This window comes from Balearica regulorum, chromosome 3, assembly GCF_011004875.1.
Source record: "Balearica regulorum gibbericeps isolate bBalReg1 chromosome 3, bBalReg1.pri, whole genome shotgun sequence".
Classification (NCBI taxonomy): Eukaryota; Metazoa; Chordata; class Aves; order Gruiformes; family Gruidae; genus Balearica; species Balearica regulorum.
In genome coordinates this window covers 37,913,368-37,939,136 of record NC_046186.1, presented here as the reverse complement: position 1 = coordinate 37,939,136, position 25,769 = coordinate 37,913,368, and the positions used below count along the sequence as shown (strand labels likewise).

Below are 25,769 nucleotides of genomic sequence, written 5' to 3'. Positions count from 1 at the left end.
ACTGGGGAGGTTTAATCTAGAGCAGTGAGACTTCTTGTCATTGCCAGTTTGTTTGACTTTGGTTTTTTTATTAGGATGACAGAGGTCTGTGTGTAGGAACTGGAAATCCTGGGAGTGTATCCATTTCAACACACTGTTTGTTGGAAGGGGTTTCTCTGCTCATGGGCAGACTGTAACAACATGAGGATAATCTCTTTCTGTCTTCACTTCCTTCTTCCCCTGTCCCAAGCAGGCAGGAGTGACTGGAAAGTCTATTCACAATCTTTCTCAAAATTTCCCTTCCCTTGCCTTGCCTTGCCTTCTTTCCCCTCATTTTGCCAGCTCAGATATCTATTAAACAGTAAAAAAGCTTATTTAATTTGACGTTCAAAGTAAACTAGCTGTGCTATCACCTTGTACATATCCCTATCTTCTCTCGCAGCGTGGGAGTACTTGTTTACTCACTGTGAATGTTGCAGTCATTTGCATGTCTACTTTCAAAAAAAAAATTGAATCAAAGAATTAATAATTTACCACCAAGTAGCATTCATTTTTGCAGAGTTGCAGCCATACCTCAAAATGTTGTACGAGCAGCAGATTGCTGAAGATACGAATTTCAATATAAGACTAACAAGCAATGTCAATTTTGAGTTCTAATAACCATTGACATTACCTGTTTAAAGGTGCAGATATGTAGTTTCTATTGTGTTATTCTGGAAGATGGATTAATTCAATTAAAGTTAGCGACATGTAGGTTGGTTTTTTTCTATGCGCAACACTTTTTAGAAATAATGTTCCCTAAAAGACAGGCGAAGTTTAGATGTTTTCCTTTTCTACCAATGAATCATCTGGCTGTTTCGATAGACTGAACTAATGGGAATTCCAGTAGCCCGAGCCCTGTATACCAGAGAGAAAGAGAGAGGTGCGTAATGTGAGGGAGAGTGGATCGTGTGTGTGTGCGTGCATCCCTCCATCCACACACACATCCAGTTTTGACATATTAAACAATACTAGACAGGAGAGAAAAACCCTCGACGAGAAACTCTTCATCCCGTTGTCTCTGTGGCTGTGGAGGTAATTGTGATGAATGGTGCTAGAAAAGTTTTTGAGTTGTATGGAAGCACTTTGGCCCTACTTTTTTTTTAATTGAATCCTTAGCACTTTAGTAAAGGCAGCAATATTTTCCCAGGGTGAACTGGAGGAAGAATGTCTCAAAATGGAAAAAATAAGTACAGTTTCCATGATTTATGCCATTTACTCTGCAAACATAATATGTAGAGCAGAACTTTGGCAGGTGTTAATCAGTATATTTTTCTTCGCACCAGTAGAGCTGCTTCAGCTTATACCAGCTGAGAATCTGGCTCCGTGTATTAAATAAAAAAGCGGGTCTGGCTTCCTGATCTTTTGTAGTAGACACACAAAACTGTTCGTTATTGAGCTGTGGGCTTGAAAAGCAATCTCACTTCTCAGTATTGGCAGCAGGCTGGAGAAATGGGGACATGGTGTGCTGAGCTCCTGGGTCGAAGAAATGTTTTCTTTCAAACCATAACGACCTTTTTGGCCATCTGAAGGAATATGTTCAAGCTTCCTTGGCAAGCAAAGGTGGGACACTAGCCAGTTACTACATGAAGGCTTTGAAGATGGAGGGAATAATAAAATGGGGAAAAAAAAATAAAGAGGAAAATCTTTTTGTTCCCAGATGGGTAGCTAAGGGGTAACCATTCATCCCTCTGCTTTGGAAGCAGAAACACAAGTTGACCCGATACATCAAAATCAAAACTTTTTTTTTTTTTTTTACTGTTCCATACCTCAGATGTTGTGTCTCGTTTTTATATGACCACAAGGTTTTAAAAGGTCCAGTTAGCTCCTGAGGGTGGCTTCAGGTGGTATTTCTGATCTGCAAATGGTTGTAGACGGAGCTCTTTGGAAGATGGTGTACACGATAGTAGGTAAATCAATTGAAACCCTGCCTGATATCCCTGACCTAATGTAGGGAAGAGACAGGACATAATTTTGGGGAAGAAATCAGAGATTCCTGGGGGAAAACAGGAACATTGTTTTGGCAGAAATGATACAGATGCACATGTGTATTAGTAATAGAAACTGTCATTTGCAAACAGCTGCTGTCAGAAAAAAACAAGTGAAAAAGTAGGTAGAAGCTGGAGGGAAATCGAGGAGTTACAGAAATGTATGCGCACTATTTATTTTTTCTGATCCTTAAACAAACTTCATTTAATCAAGACAATTACTCAGGATATGCACAGACAAGTGCTGGTTGTTATGCACTGAGGCATGAAACAAGATTGTCATAATGGGAAGATCCTGTGAGATCTTAAGGTCACAAAAAAGTGAGCTTTATATAACAAATTTTGGGGGAAAGGATACGAAAGCTTGATGGGTTTGAATGTCAAAGTCTGCTGTCCACTGACTGAATGCTTAGATGTTGCAATTGTTTGTTTTGGAAGGAATACACTTTTGAGTACAGAGCACACTATTTTAAAGTTTAGATCTCTCCTTAATAAGCAATATTTTCTTACCCCAAAATTCCATTATAACAGAGTGATCTTTAAATGATGTTTTCTGTTATTACAGTTTGACCTAAACTCCTAAATAGCTCTATTATGTCCAGCGACCTCATTCTTACCAGGTTTTACAGGTCAGTGGTGAATTAAGCAGCCAGTTTCCTGCTAATTAATCCTATTTAGCTAAAGAACTGTTAGAGTGCATTATCTTATCTCTGTTAAAAGGAAGTTTTTACAGGATTGGCACCAGATTACTGTTATGAATGACAACCCTCCATCCAACTCTGACATACGGTACATGAGTAGGAAGGTAGAAAAGCAGAAAAAGAGGTCGGCACACAAATGCCGTATTGTTCTTCGGTGTTTCCCCACGACATGAACGACCAGAGTTATTCTGGCACCCAGATGGCTTTGAAATCACACATCCCCCAAATCTTCCTGCCCGGCAAGGCACTGTGTTTTGGTATGCCAGAGTCCAAGTGTCATGTCAGAAACCCAAACCCCCAATTGGTGTGGCTGCAGATGGGAGAGACAGACAAAGCCAACGGTGTATTTGCGTAAGCGGTCCTTGTTTTACTCCAGAATAGCAGCGGCCTGACAGAACTGAAACCGGCTGCGTGGCAGAAAGCCTCTATCAAAATAGCTGATACTGAGATTTGCACAGCTTGCTATAATTGTGAGGCCCCAGAGGGGCCTTTTCTATGACATGTTTTGAAATCAATGGTTTACGGTAAATATAATGGAAGGTGAGCCCTTATGGAAAATACCTGTGAGTACATAAAGGGTAGGGCACTCAATAAATGGAAACCGGATAGCAGAAATGTATTTGGTGGTTCTAGTGCATGTTGGGTGAGCTATACATGCACTGACGAGTTTATAGCTGCTTCTCTTCAATTTTTCTTTTTCTTTTAGCCTTTAACTGCTCACCACCATTATGCCTTTCACTACTTTATTGTTTGGTCGGGAGTGAAGTGGACAAAGGCTACAACAGGCAGGGTTCAGCCTGCCAACAGGCATATCTTGGGAGCAGGGCAGCGGGGGGGAGAGGAGGAAGGAGAAAGAGATGTTTGTAAATGGCCTTATTCTTACCGATATTTTCATATCACATGAAATTTGCGGAGCTATGTCTATGAAAAATACACATTTACTAGAACAGCTGTTGGCGTGGGGGAACAAGATTAGCTGTTGAGCTACGGATGTATTTTCACTTGATCTGCTTGAAATAACCCACCCGTGTGTCTCCTGTGTCACCCCACCCAGCGTGCTTTTCTGCCGGGAGCTGCTAGCGCCGCGGCACCGGCAGTGCCCGGCCACCCCAGCTGCCGTACCTGGCTTCGATCGAAGGTCGGGCAGATGCTGCTTCCAGGATGCTGGCAGGAACAGGTGGGGGATGTAAAGATGGGTGTTCACTCTGCTCAGGGTGGGGAGGACCAGGGTTAGGGGAAGCCCTTTAAAACCAAAGAATTAGAAGTGAAAACATCTGTGCAGAAAGTTTATGAAATCCTGGGTTCTCTCTTAGAGGCACTGAGACATTTTTGTCTGTTGGATACCGTCGACAAACACAACCACTTGCTGTTTGTGCCTCTCCTTAGTATCAGCATAACAAATCCTTGGTGGATATTTCAGATGTAGCGGGGAAAAAACTGCCAGATATTTAATGGTAACTGCTGCATTTGTACAATTCAAGGTGAGTAGGAGGTTTAGTTTTAACACTTTGGGCATCTTACCCACCAAAAGGAGACATATGTTTGCTAGCAAGAGGAACAAAAGCGGCAATTGTTAAGTAAGACGGACTAAGTTCGCTCCACTAAAAACTGTTTTGAACAGCTAAACAGCAGGCTGACCATAATGTAGCAATTCTTTTAATGTGAAGAAAAACTACCGATATCTGAATGCAAAATGATATGTTAAATTACACATGCCTTGTGATAAATTGCTAATGTATTCCAAAGTGTCCAAAATTAATTTAAAGAGCCTCTTTTCAATAGCACAAGAGATACGTGAAGTAAATCTCTGTCTGCACTAAATTCACACTGAAAGACCATAGAAAGTCCCATTTCTTTATGTAGAAATAAACACACATACACAAGAAGAAGAGGTGATGAATAGGAGGGGCTTAGGCTACGTGAACAGCTTCTGCTGTCGTGTGACCGTATTTTGTCTGACCTGTGGTGTGAGAGCTGCAAACGTCATCCTCATTAGGAGGTACAGAAGGATTATAGACTGCACTTAAATGTATGGCATTTGCCCAGCAATAAAAGGGAAGAATCACATATATTCTGGAAAAAGTAAGAAATAGTTTGAGAAATTGTTTTCATGTTAAAAATTACAAGTTTTGGAAGGAAGAACATGCTCTTTTTTTTACCCTGGAACTTTACTTTCTTCCTCTTGGACAGCTGATTAAAGATCTCTCCTTTCTTAATTCCTTAGCCAAAAATGCTCACATTTAAAAAATGCATTTCACAAAAATAAGTAGGAGATTAGATTTTTGAAATTTCACCTGCATCTTCTCTACGTAGCTGGATTCAATCACTTCTGCCTTTGTGGACCACGCGTTTGCTGTGCTGCACTGTATGACAGAGCCCAACACGTGCACAATACAATTACTTTGAGCTAAGCTGAGCTAAGTATATCCAAATACACTACTGGCTTTCATCACGTGCAGTTAAAGCACTGACCTATTCAGTTCTAAAATGAGTGCCTGGGTGTTTTTTCATGCTTCTATATCCTAAGCTGACCTGTGAAAAGCAAAGGAGTCAGATCTGTACTGCGTGGGTCCCTACAGCACAGACGTACTGAACAGCCTATTCTGGAACTCAAGTACTTACGAATGACACATAAACCTCTAACTAAGCCTTAAACCAACTGACTTCATATCTACCGGCATGGTTATTTTTAATTCTCTGCCTCATTTTACACACCAGCAATAATCTCATGCCTAGCAAATTGGGATGATCTGGCTTAAAAGTTCAGCTGCAGCCATGTTAAAAAGACCAGAGGAAATGGATAGCTCATCTCTGGAAAATGCAGCCCTTTGGAGCAACGCCAGAACTCCTTAAAAACAAATCAGCTCGGGATTACAGTTTATTAGAGGCAAAATGGCGAAATAATTTCCAGGCTATTTTTTGACCCACCACTTCCATGCTGTCGTTAGCGGAGAGCAGTTTTGCTCATCCCTAGTTTTGTGCATTCGGCAGGTGTGCTGTTTTAAAGGGCATGTGATAATCCTGTGCTTTTAGTACGTGAGCACATAAGCAATCAGAGGCGACTACCGTTAAGCGGAGTAGCTGCTGGAAGTGCTGCGAGAAGCCTCCTGGCACTTCCCTCCCAGTCCCCGGCACGTCGCCCATGGGAGAGAAAACGGAGGAGGAGGCAGCCAGAGACTAAAGCTGGCAGAGCAGTTGCAGCCGCCGTCGAAGCAGAAACGGCCTTGGCATTTTCCTCAGTTAGATCTGGGTTTCCTCTGTTCCTGGAGACCGCCTCTTTGGTCAGCCCGCTCTCCTGAGCTTCTCCCTCTGCCTGCTCACCTGCCCTGCTGCCTGGCATCAGGCTTTCTGTTTGACTTGCCCTGAGGTCAGTGGGGATGCGATGGGGGATGCCTGTGCCCCTGCCCCTTCACAGGGCTGGCGTGGCAGGGCTCGGGGCTTGTTTGGTCTCTGGGCACATCCGGGGTGAGTGTGGTTTGTAATAAAATGCTAAGCTTCTGTGAGACTGAAATTTAGGTGAAGAAGGTAGTGAGCGATGAAAAGCTGCACACTTCAATTAATAGGACAACAAAGTCACTTTGCCTGCAGGGGATCAGCTGCTTTTAAAACATTACTGGTTTACTTACAGAGATGATATAATCTAAGACAGATGCTGGAAGAATGCATGCAACAAAAACATTCATTGGGCATGTGCTACTTAGCAGCAATCAAGGTGCAATTTTTCAAAGCAATAAAGTGTCTTAAATTATGTGGTGGATACTTGCCATGCTAGAAAGATAGACATGTATTACCCTCCTCAAGTGGGCACACAGTGTGATGTAATCGGCAAAAAAGGGATAATGCATCTCTCCTTCCTTGCTTTGAAATACCATGTTGGATGGCTGGTGGAGCAATGCCTAGCATGGGAAGCTTTTTCATAAGAAGTTGCCTTATCAGTGGACTGGTCAGAGACACACAGCTCCTACCAAAATGATACCCTGGGATCGTTGGGAAGAGACTGATGGGGAATCAACCCTCTTGAATAGGGGACTTCTGCACACCACCTCAAGGAATAATCCAGTGTTGTTTGTGCGGCCTTCTGTGTAAAAGCACAGATTGTCTTTTCATAACATTCTGTATATCTAGAGCCAAAATCCTTCCTCTGATATTCTAGTAGGAATGATACCAGTATTTGGCGTGTGGAATATAAATCTTTCTTTGAAGCTCTGCATTTGGACAACAGGTCTCCTGGGGAAAGCATTATTTGGAATTCAGTGGCAAATTAAACAAATATTATGCTGGCAAATAAGAACCTCTGGGGGTTAATTTTGAAAAGCAAGACTGGTCCTCAGCAGAGGAACAAGAAATGGACTAATAATATTAGTGTGCCATTCACTCTGATTTCATTTACCAGGTCACCTGACAGGACTGTAACACGTTCAGTTGCAGAGTGGTACAACCACAAATTCCTTAATGTCGGGGAAAGACTTGATGAGGAGATGGGGTCCAAGTCTGGACTGGGAGGCAGCTGAGGCTGTTGCTCACGATAAGATTAGGTTTGGGTATGAGGAGGAGACAAGCTCAGGGCTCTATTTCAAAAGGATGAAATTTCACAAACTGTTCTCCACATTTTGGCTCAGATGAGCTGTCTGAGAAGATTTCCACTGTGTTGGGGAACATATAAACATCAGAGCTGGAAAGGAAGGCTCCAGTCTCAGTTCGACTCCTTCCTACAATCCTAGTGGTGGGCTGAGGTTACACTCTGGGATGCCTTCTTCTTGTTCCTTAGCAGAGTCCACCTGAAACTTTGCCTGTCCAAGAACAAATGAGAGCTAAAAGGGCCATGTAGTGCTGTGGCTAAGGGAGCTTTTGTACTTGGACTTCTAGTCTCTGCCCCTTTAGCCTTGTGAGGGCTTCAAGGTAAAAAAAGAACAGAAATGCGAGTTGCCCCTATTTCGGTGTTAATGTTATTCGTGCCTTACTATTTTTATCCATGCACAAAACCAGCTTACGGTTCAGGGCTCATCTGGGCTACTGCTGAGCTCAGCAGGACTGAGCTGAAGCTGCTGCTCTGAAGAAGAGGCTGCTTCTGCCTCTCGAGTAGGGGGGGCAGCAGCTGAGCTCCAAACTCAGCAGGGGCTGGGAGCAGGAGCTGGTCTGGCCCTTTCCCAGTCAGGAAAAAGCTTCCAGCTCCCAGGTCTTGCTGATTTCTAAGGTCTTCAAAAGCAGCGAGACCCATACCTCAGTGGCAGAGCTCAGTGAAGATTGTTGTGCTCTGGCAACTGCTCCTCAGGGAAGCAACAACTTCCCTCCCTGCACAGCAAGAGTTTGTAGCTTGCTCTGAGCTAAAACGGGGTTGTGACTGGTGCTGTGCAGCTGCCCATCCCTTCCAGCAGTGCTGGCGACGCTCCAGTGATGCTCAGGACGGGCTGGAGCCCCAGGGTCCCTTGCCTTACTTCGCACAAAGACCGGTGGTAACTTGCAGCTGTGGGAGGCGATGGCCCTTGATGCATTTGGTTCCGTTTGGGTCTCAGTGAGAGCAGTGGCAGCACAGATTGAAGTCTTCTCCTCATCAGAAGTGGCTCTCTGCCCTTCCCAGTGAGGTGGAGGCAGGGCATACTGCTACATAATAACCCGCTTCAGGTACCAATCTGTATAATTTTTGTGTTCCTGGAAGAAAAATCTTGCATGGGAAAAAATGCCTTACTTTTTTTGCGCTCATGACATGCTCCTCCTTTCTACCTTGGGAAAAAAAAAAAAAAAAAAGGTTCTTTGCAAAATATCCTACTTTTGCTTTGAAATGCAGTTGATAAATTTCCTAGTTCCTTTTTTCTCCGTACTCCGACGAAACACTCTGCTCTGACAGGGTTTTACTCTTTGAATCTCGCATACCAAAGCAGTGCAGGGTGTGGAGGAGCAGGGTTTCCCATGCAGGAAAAGGAGATCCATGAAGTAAAAAAGTAGTGGTGTGGGTGGGCATTTTAGCAAAATACATCACTGCGTTCTTGTTTGTGACAGCAGCGCGGTTCCGAACCAGGTTCTTGCTCCAGCTGCCATTCTTAGTACACGGACAGCAGGAAATGATCAGCAGTAGGGAAAAAAAAGGATTAAGGAAACAAAAAAGAAAGGGGTGACCTGTGATTTTTTGGGTGACAGTTTGGCTGGAGACAGAGAAACATACAAAGCAGATTAAGATTAAGAACAGATCCCTGTTGACTTCTTGCAATTTTGGAAATGCCAAGGCAACACCAGGATTCAGGTGGGATAGCTGTACACATCAGCCCAGCGTGATGGCATCCCATGGACACCAGAAAAGTTATTGCTTGCTAAGATTTCTGACACAAACTGTGATTTTCAAATGGTGGCATACTGGGGCCATCAGAAACTCTATTCGTCTCTCCTAATATTCACAAATGGACTGTGGTACTTATCAACTCTCTGCTTCCTTGGATGAGGGCTCTCACATCCTTTTGGTCCATTGCTGCACCGAGTTTTGATTGTGTCCCCACTTGCACAGCCCTAAAATGATGAGTTTTATTCTTTCATCTTCAAGGCACTTTGATTCTTTGCCTCTAGGCCAAAGGCCCAGAGCACCTATACAACTACAGATGACCAAAATCTGTTCTAGTATGTATAATGGTTATATATCGGCTGTTGATGTATGCGCAGCTGTAAATGAACCGATTTTGCCTCCCTGGGAGCAGCCAGAGCTAGGTAACCACCTTTCACAGCAACCCGCTATCTTCAATAGTCTTGGGTGAGATGCAAAGCAGTGGGGGATGCCAGCTGAGGAATTTACACTGTGCCTCTGCCCAGACATTTGTACGTATTACTTCAACAAGCAGTTTTAAACAGGAGGAGCACCAAATGTGTATATCTCACTTTTTGATAGTTGCTAAGAATTGCATCCTCAGAACATACATGTCATTTCAGTGTACGGCTACTAAATTCAGTGCAAACACTCCCGTTCTGTGCAGACATGCCCTCCAACTAGGAACATTATACACATTTTTAACAGTGAGGGTGATTAGGTAACGGAACAAATTTTCTGTAGTAATCCAGTTAATTTCCAGCATTTATAGACTTGAATCAAGACTGAAAGATGCCCTGACTCCATCAGGAGTCGTAGTCTTCATAGTGAAAGTACCTGGTAAAATGGCTTTTGTTTTGTTGTAGGTGAAACTAAATTATGTCTTTGAATCCCTGCAACCAATTCTGTTTGAGCGAACAGTAACCCAATTTCTGTTAGTTCACGTTGTGTATCTTCACATTGTAGTTCACTGTTCCAAAAGCAGGACAGCTTGTTTAAATCTGAAATGATGAGTTTCTCCAGCTCTCCTGAATAAAAGGCAGAATGCTGAAATCCACCGGAGTATTCCCACATGAGCTTAATGCATTGTAGGATAAACAAAACATGGAAAAGTAAAATCGGGGTAAAATCCTATCAGTCATAAGCAACTGGGATTGTATGAATGCGTGAGTCATGAAACATTGGGGGTTTGCCTTTCCTATGTGGTTAGAAAGACTGAAACTTTAAAGTCTCCTACATACCAATGAAAAATGTGGCCTCTTCAGGGAAAAAAACCTAAAAAAAAAAATTGTCTTATTCTTGGCTTCTTGGCTGCTGTATGAGTACCTGGATCGTGTATAGTTTGTTTTAATTGCATTTAGATCCCATGGGCCAATATAGGCTAAACCACAACAGAATCTGAGAGCACGGCTATTTTTTGTGCAGGTGAACTAGGGAAGAGGGGTTTGCCAGGACCGCACCGTCCCGCGCCTCGCGGGGTGGCATGGCTGCCGGCCTGGCACGGAGGAGAGGAGAGGCTTGCTGGTGCCTCTGCCGTCTCCTGCATCCGTCTCCTACAGCCCCAGCTCTGAAAAATCCCACTCAAGAGGTGACCTAACACTCCCTCCTCTGGGGGCAAATGCTGGTGGGTTTATCTAATGGAAGATATTACTATTTACTGGTGTATTTAGGCTACGAACTCCCCAGATGAGGCAGGGATATGTCTGTTGATGAACCGTTCGGTGCCCTGATCTCTGATTTGGCCTGTAGTTGTTGCAGCAACGTGCACGTTGGATGCCACTATTTCATTTAACACACACTTTCTCTGCAGAATTGCAAAAAGCTACTGGCAGGCTTGTCAGAAAATTCTGATAATTTGAACTACTTTAGACTGTACCTTTTCAAAACAACAGAGCATTTAGTCCAAATGTTGACATTTTTCCCAGGATGAGTAAAACATCTTTCCAGTAAAAACTGGCAGAAGGAAAATAAAACTAATAGAACAGTAGTATTTTGAAGGCACAAAGATTTCTTTTATTTATCTTTGAAAGATAATTTTCTAGATATCTTCGATTTTCATTTTATTCAAAGAACTTTAGTATTGACTACTCCAGCAGTCAATGCTAATTCCAGTACTAATTCCTAGTATAGACTATTCCATCACCAAATGTAATAATTTTTGATAGGGTCAAGCAAGGAAGTAAATTTTGGAAATACATCAGTGTCAACTATAGAATATCAAGGTATCAGAAAACTACTTTGTGCATGTATGCAAGAGAAAGACAAGGTCTTTGAAAACAGTTTTAAAATCAGGCTTGAGTACTCTTGTGGGAAAAAAAGAAACAAGCTCAAAAAAACCCAACAAAACCAGCCTTTGAGCTCTGCTTCCACACCCAAGTTCAAACTTTGCCCAGACTAGTTCCAAGGAAAGATATGAATGAATCAAGATTTGGAAAGGATTGCAAGTATGTCTGGAATAGACAAGGTCTTAGAGTTGATTTTGAAGGTACTTTGGTTTGTGCTATTGTCTATAGCAATACTAGTCATTTTGGTGCTCACAGTTACTTCCAGCGAGTCTCCATTTACCGTGGGCTGTTTTCATGAAACTCAGGTTTTGGGATGTGTATATGCGTGTACACGCGTGCGTGCAAGGGTGAGGTTGGGCTGTGTTTGAATCTGAGTGATGACACTATATTAATTCACAGCGTTTCCCATCCAAGTCCAGCCTTCTCTGAACTTCTGTCCTGTTGGCTGATGCCTCCTCCGGCATCTCCCCGCTCTCTGGCCGGGGGTAGCACCCCACAGAGAAGGGTCTGCCATAACACACCCAGCGCACCGCGGGTCGCCCAGCTGTGGCAGCGGGGGGGGGGGGGGGGGGCGAGGAGCGGGACGGAGCCATCGGCTGCCCAAAGCAGCTGCCAGCAGCTGTGCACGAGGTGACGTGGAGGGCAAAAGAGCAAAACGGCCTAAATTCTCCAGAATCTGGAGACAAGCTGATACATTCATGTGCTATCTGGGTGGAGAACAGCTAGGAATATTCTTCAGTCATATAACTGCTGTTTCCAGCAAGATAATTGTGTAGCAACACAGTGAATAATATAAAGAAGTTTTCCGGTGATTGCTGCCCAGCGGTGTCTTTCCATCTCTAGCAGGCAGAGAACAAAAAATTAGGTCAAGATCTCATTTTTAATGTTTTAGTTTCCCTTGGACTCTGTATGAGAATAGGCCAAGCCAGCCACACTAAGGCATTTTTAAGCAGAGAAGGAGAGAGCTGCTCTGCCAGAGGTGGGAGGATGAGGGGCTGCCGTCCTCCAGCGCGGTCGCCAGCACTCCCATTGCGGCCGGGACTGCCGAGAGGGCCCCGGAGCTCCCCTCGCCCAGCCTGTTCCTCCGGGCTTGGTACGCTGCGCATCCAGCCACCTGGAAGTGGTGCCCTTGATGTCCGTCTTGCTACAGCCTATTGGTTTTTTTTAGTATATTGAACATCTAGTTTCATTTTTAACATTGTCAAGAGGAAAAAGGTAAAACCACCAAGGTGGTACCTGCCATTTCTCTCTGTGAAATAGTAATCCTAATTTCTAATCCTCTTAATAGCAGGATTAGAAAGAAATGGAAGAGAGGAGAAATGATATTACTAAACTTTTCATGACACAATTGTGATAAAATTGTGCTGTATCTTTTTTCCAAATTTCTTCTGAAGGAGTTTTTTAGACTTCCTAGACCCCTCCTAGACTTCTTGGTTTCTGCCAAGTCATTCCGAGACAGAAGGCTGCTGCTTTTAATACCTAGCGATGATAGCGGCATTGATGTTTATTATGTTTTTAACAAAACCAAACGCCTCTGGCTGAGTCAACACTAGCTTTTGGACTGAAGTAGCACTGCTGCTCAGAAGTGAATCCTCTGATTGTCCAGAGGTACCACACGTTGGCTGGGTTGGCAGAGCAGCTGTGGCACACAAACTTGATTCCTCTTGGAAAAGAAACTAAACTGGAAGTTTTGCTTCAGCTGGGCACCAAATGGGCACCAATTCTTAGCGTAGACAGAGCTAAAGAGTCACAGGTTTTTTGCTTTTGTTCTCTGCAAAAGAGAGCACGTTCCTGTTCTAGGCACCATGTCATGGACACAAGGGAGGCAGAATGACATTACAGTCAAGGTACGTGTAGTTCAGTCAAGAAAATACTGACAATTCTTAAATTCAGCATAATTCACGCAGAGAGTGCGCTCTCTGCTATGCGGCCGAGCTGAATGAACAGCTCACACCAAGGACTTTATTAGACAAATATACATAAATGCATACAGAAGCACTTTTATTGCTATTCATCTTCATTTGTTCTAGAGCAGGACTGAGAGTAGGGGTGAGGTGAAGGGACTAATTGAACAATATTGGGCAAACATACAGAAAGACTCTCAGATTCGCATTGCGCATCTCGCGCTCCTATTAATTGCTTGAGCAGTACAAACAACCTGTGTGAGTAATACGATCAAAATTCTGTCAAAGAATTACTGCTCACATTGACAAGTTAAAAACCCCCAACTTTTCCTTCCAAATATATGTATTTGTCATTAAGGGACAGAGCATGTTCATGAGCTGAATTAATGCTTCTATTAGCAGCAGCATTACCAGTATCAGTCATAATTAGAATGATCTCTGTAACTCATGCAAATATTTCTGAATTTCTCGCAGTGTAATTCACCCTAATTCAATTTCTTTCTACAGTTCTTAATGATTTCTACTGATTCAAAGCAATGTCAGCTTTCACATTTGAGTAGGGCAGAAGAGCAACAAATACAGAGGACACATGTATGCTAGATAAAGCACTGCACTAATAAAGTTCTATTTCCCCCATATTTAGACAGTTTATATAAAAAATTGCACCCTCTACCTAGTGTCCATTAATTAAGGTAAGAGAAGATTGCATATCGATGCAAATCATTCTTAATTTATCCAAAGAGTGTTGATGATTAATATCCTGTCTACCTTTCTGAACTGAGAAAGTGTAAATGCAATGATTCTGACTGGAAACAATTTCCCCTCTTCTTTCAGGTGAGTGGGAGGGGATTTGCAGGTGCTTACACTGAGAAAGGGACGGTGAGCTGAGGGCAAGGTTTGGCTGGCCTGGCTCCTTTAGCAAAGCCCTGCAGTGTAAATGCCTTCCTTCCGAACCTCATTCACCTTCTCGTGAGCTGATCAGTGTTCTCCAGATTGAACTTCTTCCCATTTTTCTTCTTAAGTGTGCAAGTAATAACAACTTAGGAGAGGTTAAAAATCACAGTTCATGGGGAAACGAAACAAGATGCATGTAAAATAGCATTAAATCCTACTGGCCAGAGTAAATGCACCAATACATTCTGCAGTATCTGAAATCCTGATAAAATTTCATTGCAACATGCTGAAAAACACAAGTTAAACAAAATGTTGGCTACTTCTAGCCAGGGTTTTCTCAGTTTCTTGGGGATGGTGTAGCTTAATATGGGATAAGCCAGCAGGTCCGATCTTCACCCTTGTTCTAGAAATCAATGAGCTGGCTGCAGTGATATTGATAATTTGCTTATAAATAAGGAAGTAGATTTTCCCTTTGAAAGATTAAATCATGTGCCCTAGGGAGCTGTGGTTCATGTGAGTGAAGCAAGACTGGGAATGGGAGTTGCTCAGCTTGGTTGTGTTTTAACCTCCCCGAGTTTCCTAAATGTGCATTGAGGGCAGCGATGCCTCAGCGTTGCAGGCAGGCAGTCCCCCCCCCCACGGCGAGACCCCCGTGAGCCCCCTGCCCTCAGCCCCGACCCTGCTCAGCCCGGGGAGCCTCGGGCACCGGCTCTGCCCCGCAGGGAGATGGGCACCGCATGGCACCGTCCTCTCGGGATGGGATGCGTGGCCGGTTTGAGGAGATGCTGCTCCCCTATCCAGGTGGAGAGTTGGGGCTCCCTGTGCCGAGCAGCGGCGGGCAGTTGCTCAGGCCCCTCAGCAGCAGGCAGCAGGCTCCCTTCGCAGACCAGCTGCTGCACCTTTTGGTCTGAATATTTACTTTAAATAAAGGAATAAGCTGGCAAACCCATGCCGGCGGAGGCACGATACTCTGCTTCTGCTTTCAAGCAGCATTCACATGTGCACAGTCAGACTTTAGAAGCTTCCTGCTTTTTTTTTTTTTTTTTTTTTTAATAAATGCATCGGCACAGAACTCTACGAACCCTTTTTTCCTGGCCAGCTGGGTCGCCTTTCCAGCAGGTACGCTCAGGCTCACCCGGCCATCACACGCGTGGGCACCCCGCGAGTGGCACACGGGGTGGGATGGAGGTGTTTGTTTCGCGAGGGAGGCACAGGGTGAAGTCACCCCCGCTCCTTGTCCCGCAGGGCTGCCGAGCAGCTGGGGCCAACCCGTGCTCCTGCCCCGGCGTTATACTGTAATAACGAAGTAACGGAATTTTGGGCGGTCAGTCAAAGCTTAACCTCCCCCCGCCCTCAAAAAAAAAAAAAAAGACCCCCCCCACCCGTCACCATCAAGCGAAGTACCGGCCCGGCCCCACGCCGCACGGCCGTTTGTGCCCCCCCCCGCCCCGCCACGGGAGCGCGCCCGGCGCCCGGCAGGGGGCGCCCTTGCTACACGACTGCGACCAGCGGCGGGGGCGGGGGGGGGCGGGGGGGGCTTCCCCGCCTGACCCGCCCTGCGCCCCGACGGGGGGGGGGCACCGAGCGCAACTGCGGGACCCCAGGGTTGGTTTGGCTTTTTTTTTGGGGGGGGGGGAGGGGGGGCGGAAGGTGGGAGAATAAACCGTGCCAGGTCGCCTGGGTCAGGGATTTCCCCGTGCCGGGCGGGGCAGAGCCTCCCCCCCAGCCCCATCCTACGGCGGGAGGTAATAGGGGAGGTTGCTAAAAATGGGGGAGGGGGCGACAAACTCCGTCGAGATCCTTCATACACCGTCGTCCGTCCGTCCCCCCCCCCGCCTTTGGCGAAGAGCCCAGTTGAGGAAGCTGCGCGTCATGCCGCTGTGCGCCCCCGTTGGCTCCTCCCGCCGCGCGTCATAAAGCTTCGAGCGGTGACGCAACGCCGACCGTCGCTCCGTCTGCCCCCCCCCCCCCCCTTATCTGCGCGCAACTTGCTCTTTGCAGCCCGGCGCTGCGCGGGATGCGCACCGGGGCGGCGGGGAACCCTTCCCGCTGTGCCCGCCCGTCCTGGAGTACGGGGATTCTGCGGCATACGGGGGGGGGGGGGGGCTGCGCTTCGTCTGTTTTAAATAATGTTTATACGTCTATTTGGTACTTTAACAGGTGAAAAACAAGCAGATACAGCCATTGTCATTAAACATTAAAAAAATTAAAATGTAATTATAATGTATATGTTTATATAATATGTCTATATTATACATGTTATTTTTGCCGCTCCGCAGTTACCGAAGTTGTACTTCATAGGCAGGATGGTCCCCTGGAAGGCACTGCCTCATTCGTGCTCTTCGGGATTTCTTTTTCCCCCCCCTCGCCGGCGAGGAGGGAGGCAGGGAAAGAGGGAGGGAAAGAGGGACGGGCAGGCACGTCGTGGTGCCCCTGCGCTGCCGCAGGCGGCTTTGAAAATCTCGGTCAGGAGCTGAGCAGCTCAAACCACACGGTCCGGGATCCTCGGCATCTGCTCGGAGCGGGGCCCTTGCCAAATTCCGGCGCTCTGGTATGAAGTTTGGCTGTGCCTGGGATGACCGGGAATGTCGGGGGGGGGGGGGGGGGGTGAGGCGAGTGGTAAAAAAAAAGGCAGGGAAGAAAAAGGGAATGAATGGCAGCGCGGAGCTGGGTGCCTCCGGGCGCGCATCTTGGCACGGCAGGAGCCGGGGGGGGGGGGCCCGCACCCGCCGCGGGTGCAGGGAGGGGGGGGTTGCACTTGTTGCCTCTCCCCTCGGCGAGCGGCCAAAGCCGTGCGGGGGGAGGCTGCGCTGCGCGGGTTTTCCAGCGGGGCCGCGCGTGGGGCGGGGCGGCCGCGCTGTGCCGCGCTGGGCGCTCCGCCGGCGCGGAGGGGCGGGCTACACCGTGCCGTGCCGTGCCGTGCCGTGCCGTGCTTTGCCGTGGCGCGGCGGCGGGGAGCCGGCGGGGCGGCCTGTGGGTGCGCAGGGCGTGGGCGTGCCGGGGGCACCGCCGAGGCCGGCCATGCAGATGGAGGGGGCGGGACGCGGGCGCCGTGACTCGGAGCCCCGGAAGAGCGGAGAAACCCCGTATAAAAACTACTGGGGACCTTTCCCGGGCAGAACTACGAAAGCTCCGGAGACGGCGGCAGCCCGCGGCGACAGCGAGTGGGGCGGCGGGCGGTGCGGGGCGGCCTCTGCCCCGGCGGCGGCGCGGAGAGCGGCGCAGGCGGCGGCTCTGCAGGTCGGGCGCTTTCCCCAGCCCTGCAGCACCGCCTGGCTCCGGGGGGCTTTTTGCTCTCACTGCCCCCCCCCCCCCTTTTTTGTTTTTTAATTTACTCAATAGGTGTGTCTCCCCCTCTTTCCCGCTGGAAGGGGCGGTGGGCGCCGTCCGGCGGTGCGGGGCGGCTGCAGGGGGAGCGGAGCTCCGGCGCCGGGTGCGCGCCGCTGCTGACCGTTCGCTTTTCCTCCTCTTTTGCTAGGCGCGGAGGGAGAGGGGCCCCGGGGGGGCAGTGAGGAGCCCGGAGCGGTGCCATCCAGCCCGGGGAGGCGGCGGCCGCGCACCATGGCAGACGATGAGAAGGCCGGCGGCAGCCCCGGCGGGAGTTACGCGGGCGGCTGCGAGAACGCGCACTGCAACGTGCTGAGCTGGGAGCAAGTGCAGCGACTGGACCGCATCCTCAGCGAGACCATCCCCATCCACGGCCGCGGCAACTTCCCCACTCTGGCCATGCAGCCCCGCCAGATCGTCAAGGTGGTGCGGAGCCGGCTGGAGGAGAAGGGCATCGGCCTGCGGGACGTGCGACTCAACGGCTCGGCCGCCAGCCACGTCCTGCACCAGGACAGCGGCCTGGGCTACAAGGACTTGGACCTCATCTTCTGCGCCGACCTCAAAGGGGAAGCAGAGTTTCAGACTGTGAAGGACGTGGTCTTGGACTGCCTCTTGGATTTCTTACCCGAGGGGGTGAACAAGGAGAAGATCACGCCGCTCACCCTCAAGGTAAACCTGCCCTGTGCCCGGGCGCCCAGGGCGGGCAGGTGTAAGCGCCTGCCTGCGGGGAACGGGGCACCGTCCCCTCCGGGGATGGAGGGTGCACTGAGGGACGCGGCTCCCCTCCACACCCCGAGACCCACAGGGACCATGAGTGGTTGCCCCCCCCCCCCCGCCTTGTAACCGAGGAGGAGTTTGCGGTAAAGCGTCCTGGCCGGGGCTCCTCGGGATTAATTAGTCTTTCCTCCCTCTCTCTCGTTGGATTTGCTGGGAGCATTGATTTACCTGGGGCGTGTGTGTTTGTGCAAGGCGCTGCAAATCTCCCGGCCCGGCTCTGCGGCAGCTTGGATGCCAGACCCGGTTCCCGGGGTGGCTGGAGGGGCGGGGGAGAGCTTAGGTGGCTTTAATATCTGCGAGAAGGAAACACCGTCTGCAAGGCATGCTTTCTTTTGTGCTGAGACACTTGGCTCAAGTTAATTAGGCTGAATGCCAAATGCCTAGGAGATTTTTTAGAGAGATTTTTTGGAATATGGGGCAGATTTGTGGAACCTGCACTGAAAGAGCAGGATTGAGGGGAGTGAACACTCTGTAAGTTTGGTTTTTTTGTGGGGAGGAGAGAGAGAAGTGGAAACCGATAAAAAAAGAGTACTTATCTGATTGCAGCAGTGACCTTTTGTGTGCGGGTGCATGGATATTTGGCATGTGTGCCATGGGCTTCATGTGTAGATGTATTTAGAAGCGATTGAAAGAAGCAGTGTTGCCATATGTTTCCCTTGCACGACACAGTCCCAGCAGAACACCGTCCTCTATCATCCCCTTGCAATGACAGCGCTCCAAGCTCTCACATTAAGCATTTCTTCTCTGGTTTGGATCTGCAGGCTCCGTGAAATCTTTTATGAAATGCAAGAATGGGGTGGAGGGGGGGGTGGTGTGCAAACCAATGCAGCGAAGGGGCAATTTTTTGCATCTATGTCTTCATCTGCTCATTTTGTCTTTCCGATTATAGGAGGCTTATGTGCAGAAAATGGTAAAAGTATGCAATGATTCAGACCGATGGAGTCTCATTTCCCTGTCCAACAACAGTGGCAAAAATGTGGAGCTGAAATTTGTGGACTCTCTGAGGCGGCAGTTTGAATTCAGTGTCGATTCCTTTCAAATCAAGCTGGACTCCCTGCTGCTTTTTTATGAGTGCTCAGAGAATCCGATGACTGAAACTTTTCACCCGACTATCATCGGTGAGAGCGTCTATGGGGATTTCCAGGAAGCCTTTGATCACCTCTGCAACAAGATAATTGCCACCAGAAACCCAGAAGAAATCAGAGGAGGTGGTCTTCTGAAGTACTGCAACCTTTTGGTAAGGGGCTTTAGGGCTGCCTCCGAATCCGAGATTAAGTCCCTGCAGAGATACATGTGTTCGAGGTTTTTCATTGACTTCTCAGACATTGGAGAACAGCAGAGAAAGCTGGAGTCCTACTTGCAGAACCACTTTGTGGGATTAGAGGACCGCAAGTATGACTATCTCATGACCCTTCACGGTGTGGTGAATGAAAGCACAGTGTGCCTGATGGGACATGAGAGGAGACAGACTCTGAATCTGATCACCATGCTGGCCATCCGGGTCCTAGCCGAGCAAAATATCATCCCCAATGTGGCCAATGTCACCTGCTATTACCAGCCAGCCCCATACGTAGCAGATGCCAACTTCAGCAATTACTATATTGCCCAGGTTCAGACGGTGTTCCCTTGCCAGCAGCACACATACTCGACTTGGCTGCCCTGTAATTAAGGACCGAAATTAGTAGCCCCGGTGGGGAGAACGTTTTCTAAGATGTAGGAAGGGGCGACGCGTCCCTTTGAAATGGGGTGTTTTGTGCAATGATGATCTGCTCTAGTTTTCAAGCTTGGGAAAAGCTTGTGGTTCTTCTAATAAATAATGGGAGCACGATCAAGAAAGAACCCCAAAATAATTGGATCCTACCCCAGAGCACAAGAGGCCTGTCATTAAAAGCAACCAGCTTCCCCTGAAATAAGTGAGGGAGGAATGCTTGATGACAATATGGGTTGGCAATATCTGCTCCCATAGCTTTGGCATAGAGAAGGTGGGAAAGCCTTATTTTCTTTTATTTTTATTCTTACTCTAGAATGGGATCTGCAAAAGGGAGAATATGAAAGAAACAAAACAAAAAAAAAAAAACAACAAAAAGAAAAAAATTCACAAAAAACAATTCTATATATATTCAGGAATTAAAAGTTAGAGGCATAAAGCAGAGATAAGCTGAATAAAAATGTATATTGGAATTACTGCATTTGGGGCTTGCAGCAAGTGCCGACTATGGATTGACGGTATAGAATGTATAGCTTGCTTGACTAGAACGCTTTACCAGAAACAGCTTGCTCCAAATGAACAGTAGTGGATTGGTACAGTTACAAAACAGAAACACGTACGATGACAAAGTCCATCATTTCCAGCTGTGTGCATGCCTCACATTTTAAAAATGTGAGAATGCAGGACAACCAGCTGTGGCAAACAGAATATACTCAAGGACCAAAGATTTCACAAATAAGTTATCCAAGCAAAGAAGATACAGTATATATATATATATATATATAAAAGAAAAGAAAGATGTTGCTATATTTGTACACACCAACAGTAATCAAAAGTGCCTGATGCCTTCATAAAATTTGAAGTGAGAAAAAAAATATAGTTTTGTGGTTTAACCATGCATTTTGTTTTATCAGGGACACAAGGATTAAAAACAACAAAAAAAAAACCATAAGCTTGTGAATAAGTGGTGGAGGAAATGCCCTATTTTTTTCCTTGGCAAATATCTGTATAGAGTTAATGTTATGTCGGTGTGCTATTATCCTAGGTACGTGTGTGTATGTGTGTATATATGTTTGTGTGTGTATATATGTACATGTTATAGGTGTATATCTATATATATACACACACAATATACATTAATGTGGTCTAGGAAAATGTAGCAAATAAGGAATGTTTAAATAAAGTACTATGTGTTTTCCAGTTTGCAACAGGATGTCATAGGACAGTGGGCACCTTGCAGTGAATTTTTAACCCACACCTGAGAAATTTGGAGTAAATGAACCAGTCAGGATTAAGGTGGGATTCAGATAATGTCTTTGGTTGCAAGAACAAGGATTACAGTAATTCAGTGGGTTGCTTGTGAGCCATAATAATTCCACAGATGGAGAAACATATGACTAGCTGATTTTTTTTAAACTATTTTGTACTGTAATGCCATTTTGACATTTAACCCACTAATGTTGTGACTGCATACCTCCATGATGTGTAATTCAGTGGAACGTGGATCAAAGATAGGTTTATTTAAACCCCCTGACAGCTAAAGAATATTGTATTAGTTGGTGATTTGAACACTAATTGTTAATATTTAAAGGAGTATTTTTAATAGAATGCATTATGCATTCCAGGACCACTAGAATTTAGCAAATGTGAAATGAACCCTTTTTAAGAGTGTTGCACGATTGCTTAAAATTATATTTTATATATATATTATATATATATATTTTTATGCAAATATTAAACATCTTTGATCTGGTTGTCACACTGCATTTACAATTTCAGTACTGTACTTTATTTAAATGGAATCACTTTACATTGGAACAATAACTATTCACTTTCATTTCCTCTCCCAAAAGACCAGCAGGGGGGAAAAAAAAAAAAAACCAACCTCCGCTGTTGTTTTCACTTCAGTGCCATCTCTGAAGGTGTTAAATTCTTTGTCGGGCTTTGAAAACCTAATGACTAAGTGACACTTGACTCTAATATTTTGCTTTTTTCTTATGGAGGAGAAAAAAAAAAAAAGAAAAAAAAAAAAGAAAAGGGAATTCAGGCTTTTGAACGAAAACTCCCAGTGCCGGGTTGCTGGAGGAGGCAGGGGCAGGGGAGAGGGAGAGGACTCGTGTCCTGTCCTGGCAGTGTGTTTTCCCTGCGGAGCGAGTAAGGTACATCTATTTCTGTCGCGCTTTGTACTTTTCGCTCTGGAGGCGATTTAACAGGAACCCGATTTGTTTACTGAAGCACCTTCCCTGCAGAGCCCTTCAGGAAACGTAAAAGCTGGTTCATTGCCGTTCCCGGCGTTGACTCGCAGACCTCGTCCCCACCTTCCCTTCCTCCAGCGCTGGCTGCAGCCTCCGCCGGCGGCTTCTCGTCCCCCGGTGCCCCGAGGTGCCCGCAGCCCTCCCGGAGGGGCCGGGGGGATCTTCCTGGCTATTTCCCCTGGCCCTCAGCTCCTGGGAGGGTTTGCTAGCGGAAGCTACGGGGAGGGCTGGGGAAATAGGATCAGCTGGTAATGTGGTATGTCTTCTCTGCCACAACTATTTGCAGCAAATAAATGAGTCATCCGCTTTTTAAAAGGGTTTGAGAATCTATAGCTGTGCCACAACCGCAGAACGTTGATAGTACAAGACACGATGTATTTTTACTTTGAAGGACCTTTTTTTTTTTTTCCATTGCTTGAAAGAAAGTTTTGATTTACTTCCTCTCAGCTCAAATTTTATTGTGTTGTTTGTTTTTTTTTTATGATTGACAGCAGCTAGTTACCTTATTAGTGCATGCAGCAGGGCTCTGAGCTAAACTGCACCTTTCAGCGTTTGCATTTTGATACATATATAATATGTTTTTATATATATTATATAGGTATTCTGGATCTGTTTTGCATATGTTAATGATCAAGTGGTGGAACTGATGGAGCTTTGTTTTATCTGTGACTGGTAGCTTAAAAGGTGCCTGGTGTTAGAGGTGGGAAGAAGGCATGAGTTCAGGCCAAGAGTAAAATAAGAACCCCTTTTCAAAGCTGGTTTATTTCTGCGGTTTGCACACCTTCCCCTCCATAAAGTCTGACTTTTTTTAAACTGCTTTTCCCCTCCTCTTCAGCACACTGGTACTTTTAAAGTTAACGACCGCGTTCTTGCTTTGTAGACTTCATTTTTCCCATCCAATCAGATGTAAGGTTAGAACTGGTGCTACAAGAGACAGTGCCCCTTTTAAAGAGTTGAACTGATTAAAAACATTGACCTGATTACAGTAAAACTGTTTGTGCCACAGCTGAATTTACTGCTAACCAACAGGGCGCTAAACTTGGTTAAATGTAGCAACAGTGAAACAACTGAGAGCTTTGAAATGGGATTATTTTTTTTTTTCTTCCTTAAATGTAGCTGTCCTCCCAAATGCAAGAACATTTCTTCTAAAAATAGAAGGGCAATTAGAAGACCAAAAAGACGATATTTTTCTAGTTTCTCTTATTGCACTTAAATTATTTTTTATCTTGCACAAAGGCCTTCACACAAATCTTCTAAACACCTCTTATTAAATGCTTGGTTTGCATCATGTCAGAAGCTCCCACCAGTTCAAAAAAAAGCTTTTTTTTAATTGAGAAAATGAAGTGTGTTTGTTAGATAAAACTGCACAGAAAAGGAAAAACTGTAATTGCATATTCAGCTCCTATTTGAATATATTCTTTTGTATGGTTTTCTTTATGCAGAGAGTTTCCCTTGCAACAAAGAAAATCAGTGTACTGTTTTGCTGTTGTAATAATGGTTTGCTAACAAAATAAATAGTAAAAAAAAAAAAAGCCTGCAAATTTCAAGACAGCTTGGCTAAAGCACTGCAGGCTCCTGCAGTCTGTAGGAGTCTGTGCAGATTTGCTTTCCCTCAGATTTCCTTACAACTGTTGCCTTCTCTGCAAGGCATCCCGTTGCAGCAAACTGCTCCTTGGATTGCTCTTTTGGAACATTTTGACTATAGGCTTTGTCACAGATAGAAAAAGAGCTGATGGAAAACAGACTCTAGAGGGAACAGATTGTGAATTTTGTTTACAGCATCCAATATTTGGATTTTTTTTGTAAATAAAAAGAAGTTATTTTTTTCTATTGATTTGTGTCTGCTGTCTTCCATGTCTGAAATAGCTCTGGCCTGCTCCTACTGAATACCAAGTTCGCTTTCATTAGAAAAGGACAAGGGCAGCACTTTTCTGAGAAGAGCAGCGTTCGGCCGCTTTCCGATTGGAGCACACGACGTTTTGAAAAGCCCTGCCTCGTGCCAGCCAACTTTGACTGGCTGCACTCTGCTGCAGAGGAGCCTCCCCAGCCAGTGCCAAAAATACTCGCCCTAGCGCTGGTCGGGCTCTGCACGTGGTCCGAAATCCGAAAACCGAAACGGCGCCGCAGCAGCCCCGTGCTCTTGCTGCCTTCCCAATTTAGATCCTGGAACTGGGATCTTTTTGCGATGCCCATGACTTGTGCATCGAGAACCACCGCGTTGGCAGTAACGTGAGGGTCTTGATGCCCTCGAGATGTATTTGGTAGGGGCCGACGCCTCCACCTTACCGTTTCGGTAGGTGCCGGGGGCAACGGGGTGCTGGTCCCTGGGTGTAAAAGGGGGACCATCTGTAGCAGACGGGTGCTGCAGGTGCTGCAGCTCGGGGAGATGCTGGGGAGCGGGGATGCACACGCCCGTTCTATTCAGCTGCTGAATCGGTCCAGTTCCTCCCACAGATTCAACGTTTGCTCTCCTTCCCTGCCCTACAATGCTAGCCTTGTCAGCAGAGGTATTTTCTGTTTGCTGTGTTTACAGGGGAGATGCCTCTGTAATGAAGGCTAATTTCCTCAAAGGCACTTCAAGGGAATATAAAATATTCATTTACAATGCTCGTGGCAATACTTTTTCAACCAGAGTGCCTCAGACTGACCCAAATTTGAAAAACATTGACTAAGAGTCTGCAGTATGTAGCTCTTACTAGGCTCATTCATACCCAGCGCTGGGTTTGGAAGGCTCAGGCTGGCTACGCGCGAGCGTGAATGTGCTTATTGTAATGATGAGTGAACCTGTATTCCCCTGTAATAACAAACAAACAAACAAGCTGCTGGGACCGCTCATTTTTCCAGGTGCAGGAGCAGCCCCCTTGCCGAACGCCGGGCGCCTTCTGCACAGTGCCTCTTTTGAAACCTGCCGGGCACGGGACGGGACCGTCGGTCAGCCTGGCTGGGAGAGGGGGATGCGCTCGGCATCCCTGCCCGTGCGGCATCGCCGTCCCTCCCACGTTACTGCCAGGAAAGGGAGAGGGACGTTGCCTAACATTTCCTCCTGTTAACTTGCTCACTTTTAAAATATTTTGGGCAGTCTGACAAAGGCAGCTGCAATGCCCGAAGACACAGATGGAAATCGGGGGATTGGAAACCATCTAAATCCAAATGCCTTTGCTTGTCTCTCAAAATCAAGCTTGAATGGATGCTCTTATGCTTTGGAGTGAGTTAATTCCAGTTTCTCTGCTTAAATTTTGGGGAAGTTTTTTGAGAGATGAACACCAGCTGAGTATCTGGATCGTTGTGAGTCCTCCCTCCCAAACTGAGGAGGAGTATGATGGGGATGGAGCCAGCTGAATGCCGTGCTTTAGTAGGTTGTGTTTTTAAGGAGGGAGGAGTGTTCAGGACTGTGGAAGAGGCAGGGCAAAAGCAAGGTGTGAGAGTGGGAATCACGTAAGAGACAACACCGTGGAAAGCTGGAGGACATGCTGATAGATTAAAGTGAGGGGGGGGAGAAATGGCTCAAATCTTTAACTTGTGTTCACCCTGCTAAAATGAGTCTGATCAGGGAAGCTGTCACTTGTAAAGATAAGTAAGTCTGCAGTTTCTCTTGGCCACAGCAGCAGATTTTCATTTTATTG

At 46.4% G+C, this 25,769-nt stretch overlaps 1 protein-coding gene across 5 annotated transcripts in view; it reads left to right on the top strand.

Moving 5' to 3' along the window:
- The window catches only part of TENT5A (terminal nucleotidyltransferase 5A), a 63,688-nt gene extending 39,708 nt beyond the window's left edge, over nt 1-23,980 (top strand). For 2 of the 5 annotated variants that reach the window (XM_075747571.1, XM_075747572.1), the window contains exons 5-6: nt 17,558-18,075; nt 19,073-23,980. In XM_075747571.1, the coding sequence (XP_075603686.1) occupies nt 17,641-18,075; nt 19,073-19,852 (1,215 nt within the window). In that variant the 5' untranslated portion in view covers nt 17,558-17,640 and the 3' untranslated portion in view covers nt 19,853-23,980. Of the gene's footprint in view, nt 1-16,498; nt 16,631-17,118; nt 17,422-17,557; nt 18,076-19,072 lie in introns of those variants that run through there. The other 3 variants (XM_075747574.1, XM_075747573.1, XM_075747575.1) reach the window with 3 other exon arrangements.
- The last annotated feature ends 1,789 nt before the right edge of the window (nt 23,981-25,769 follow it).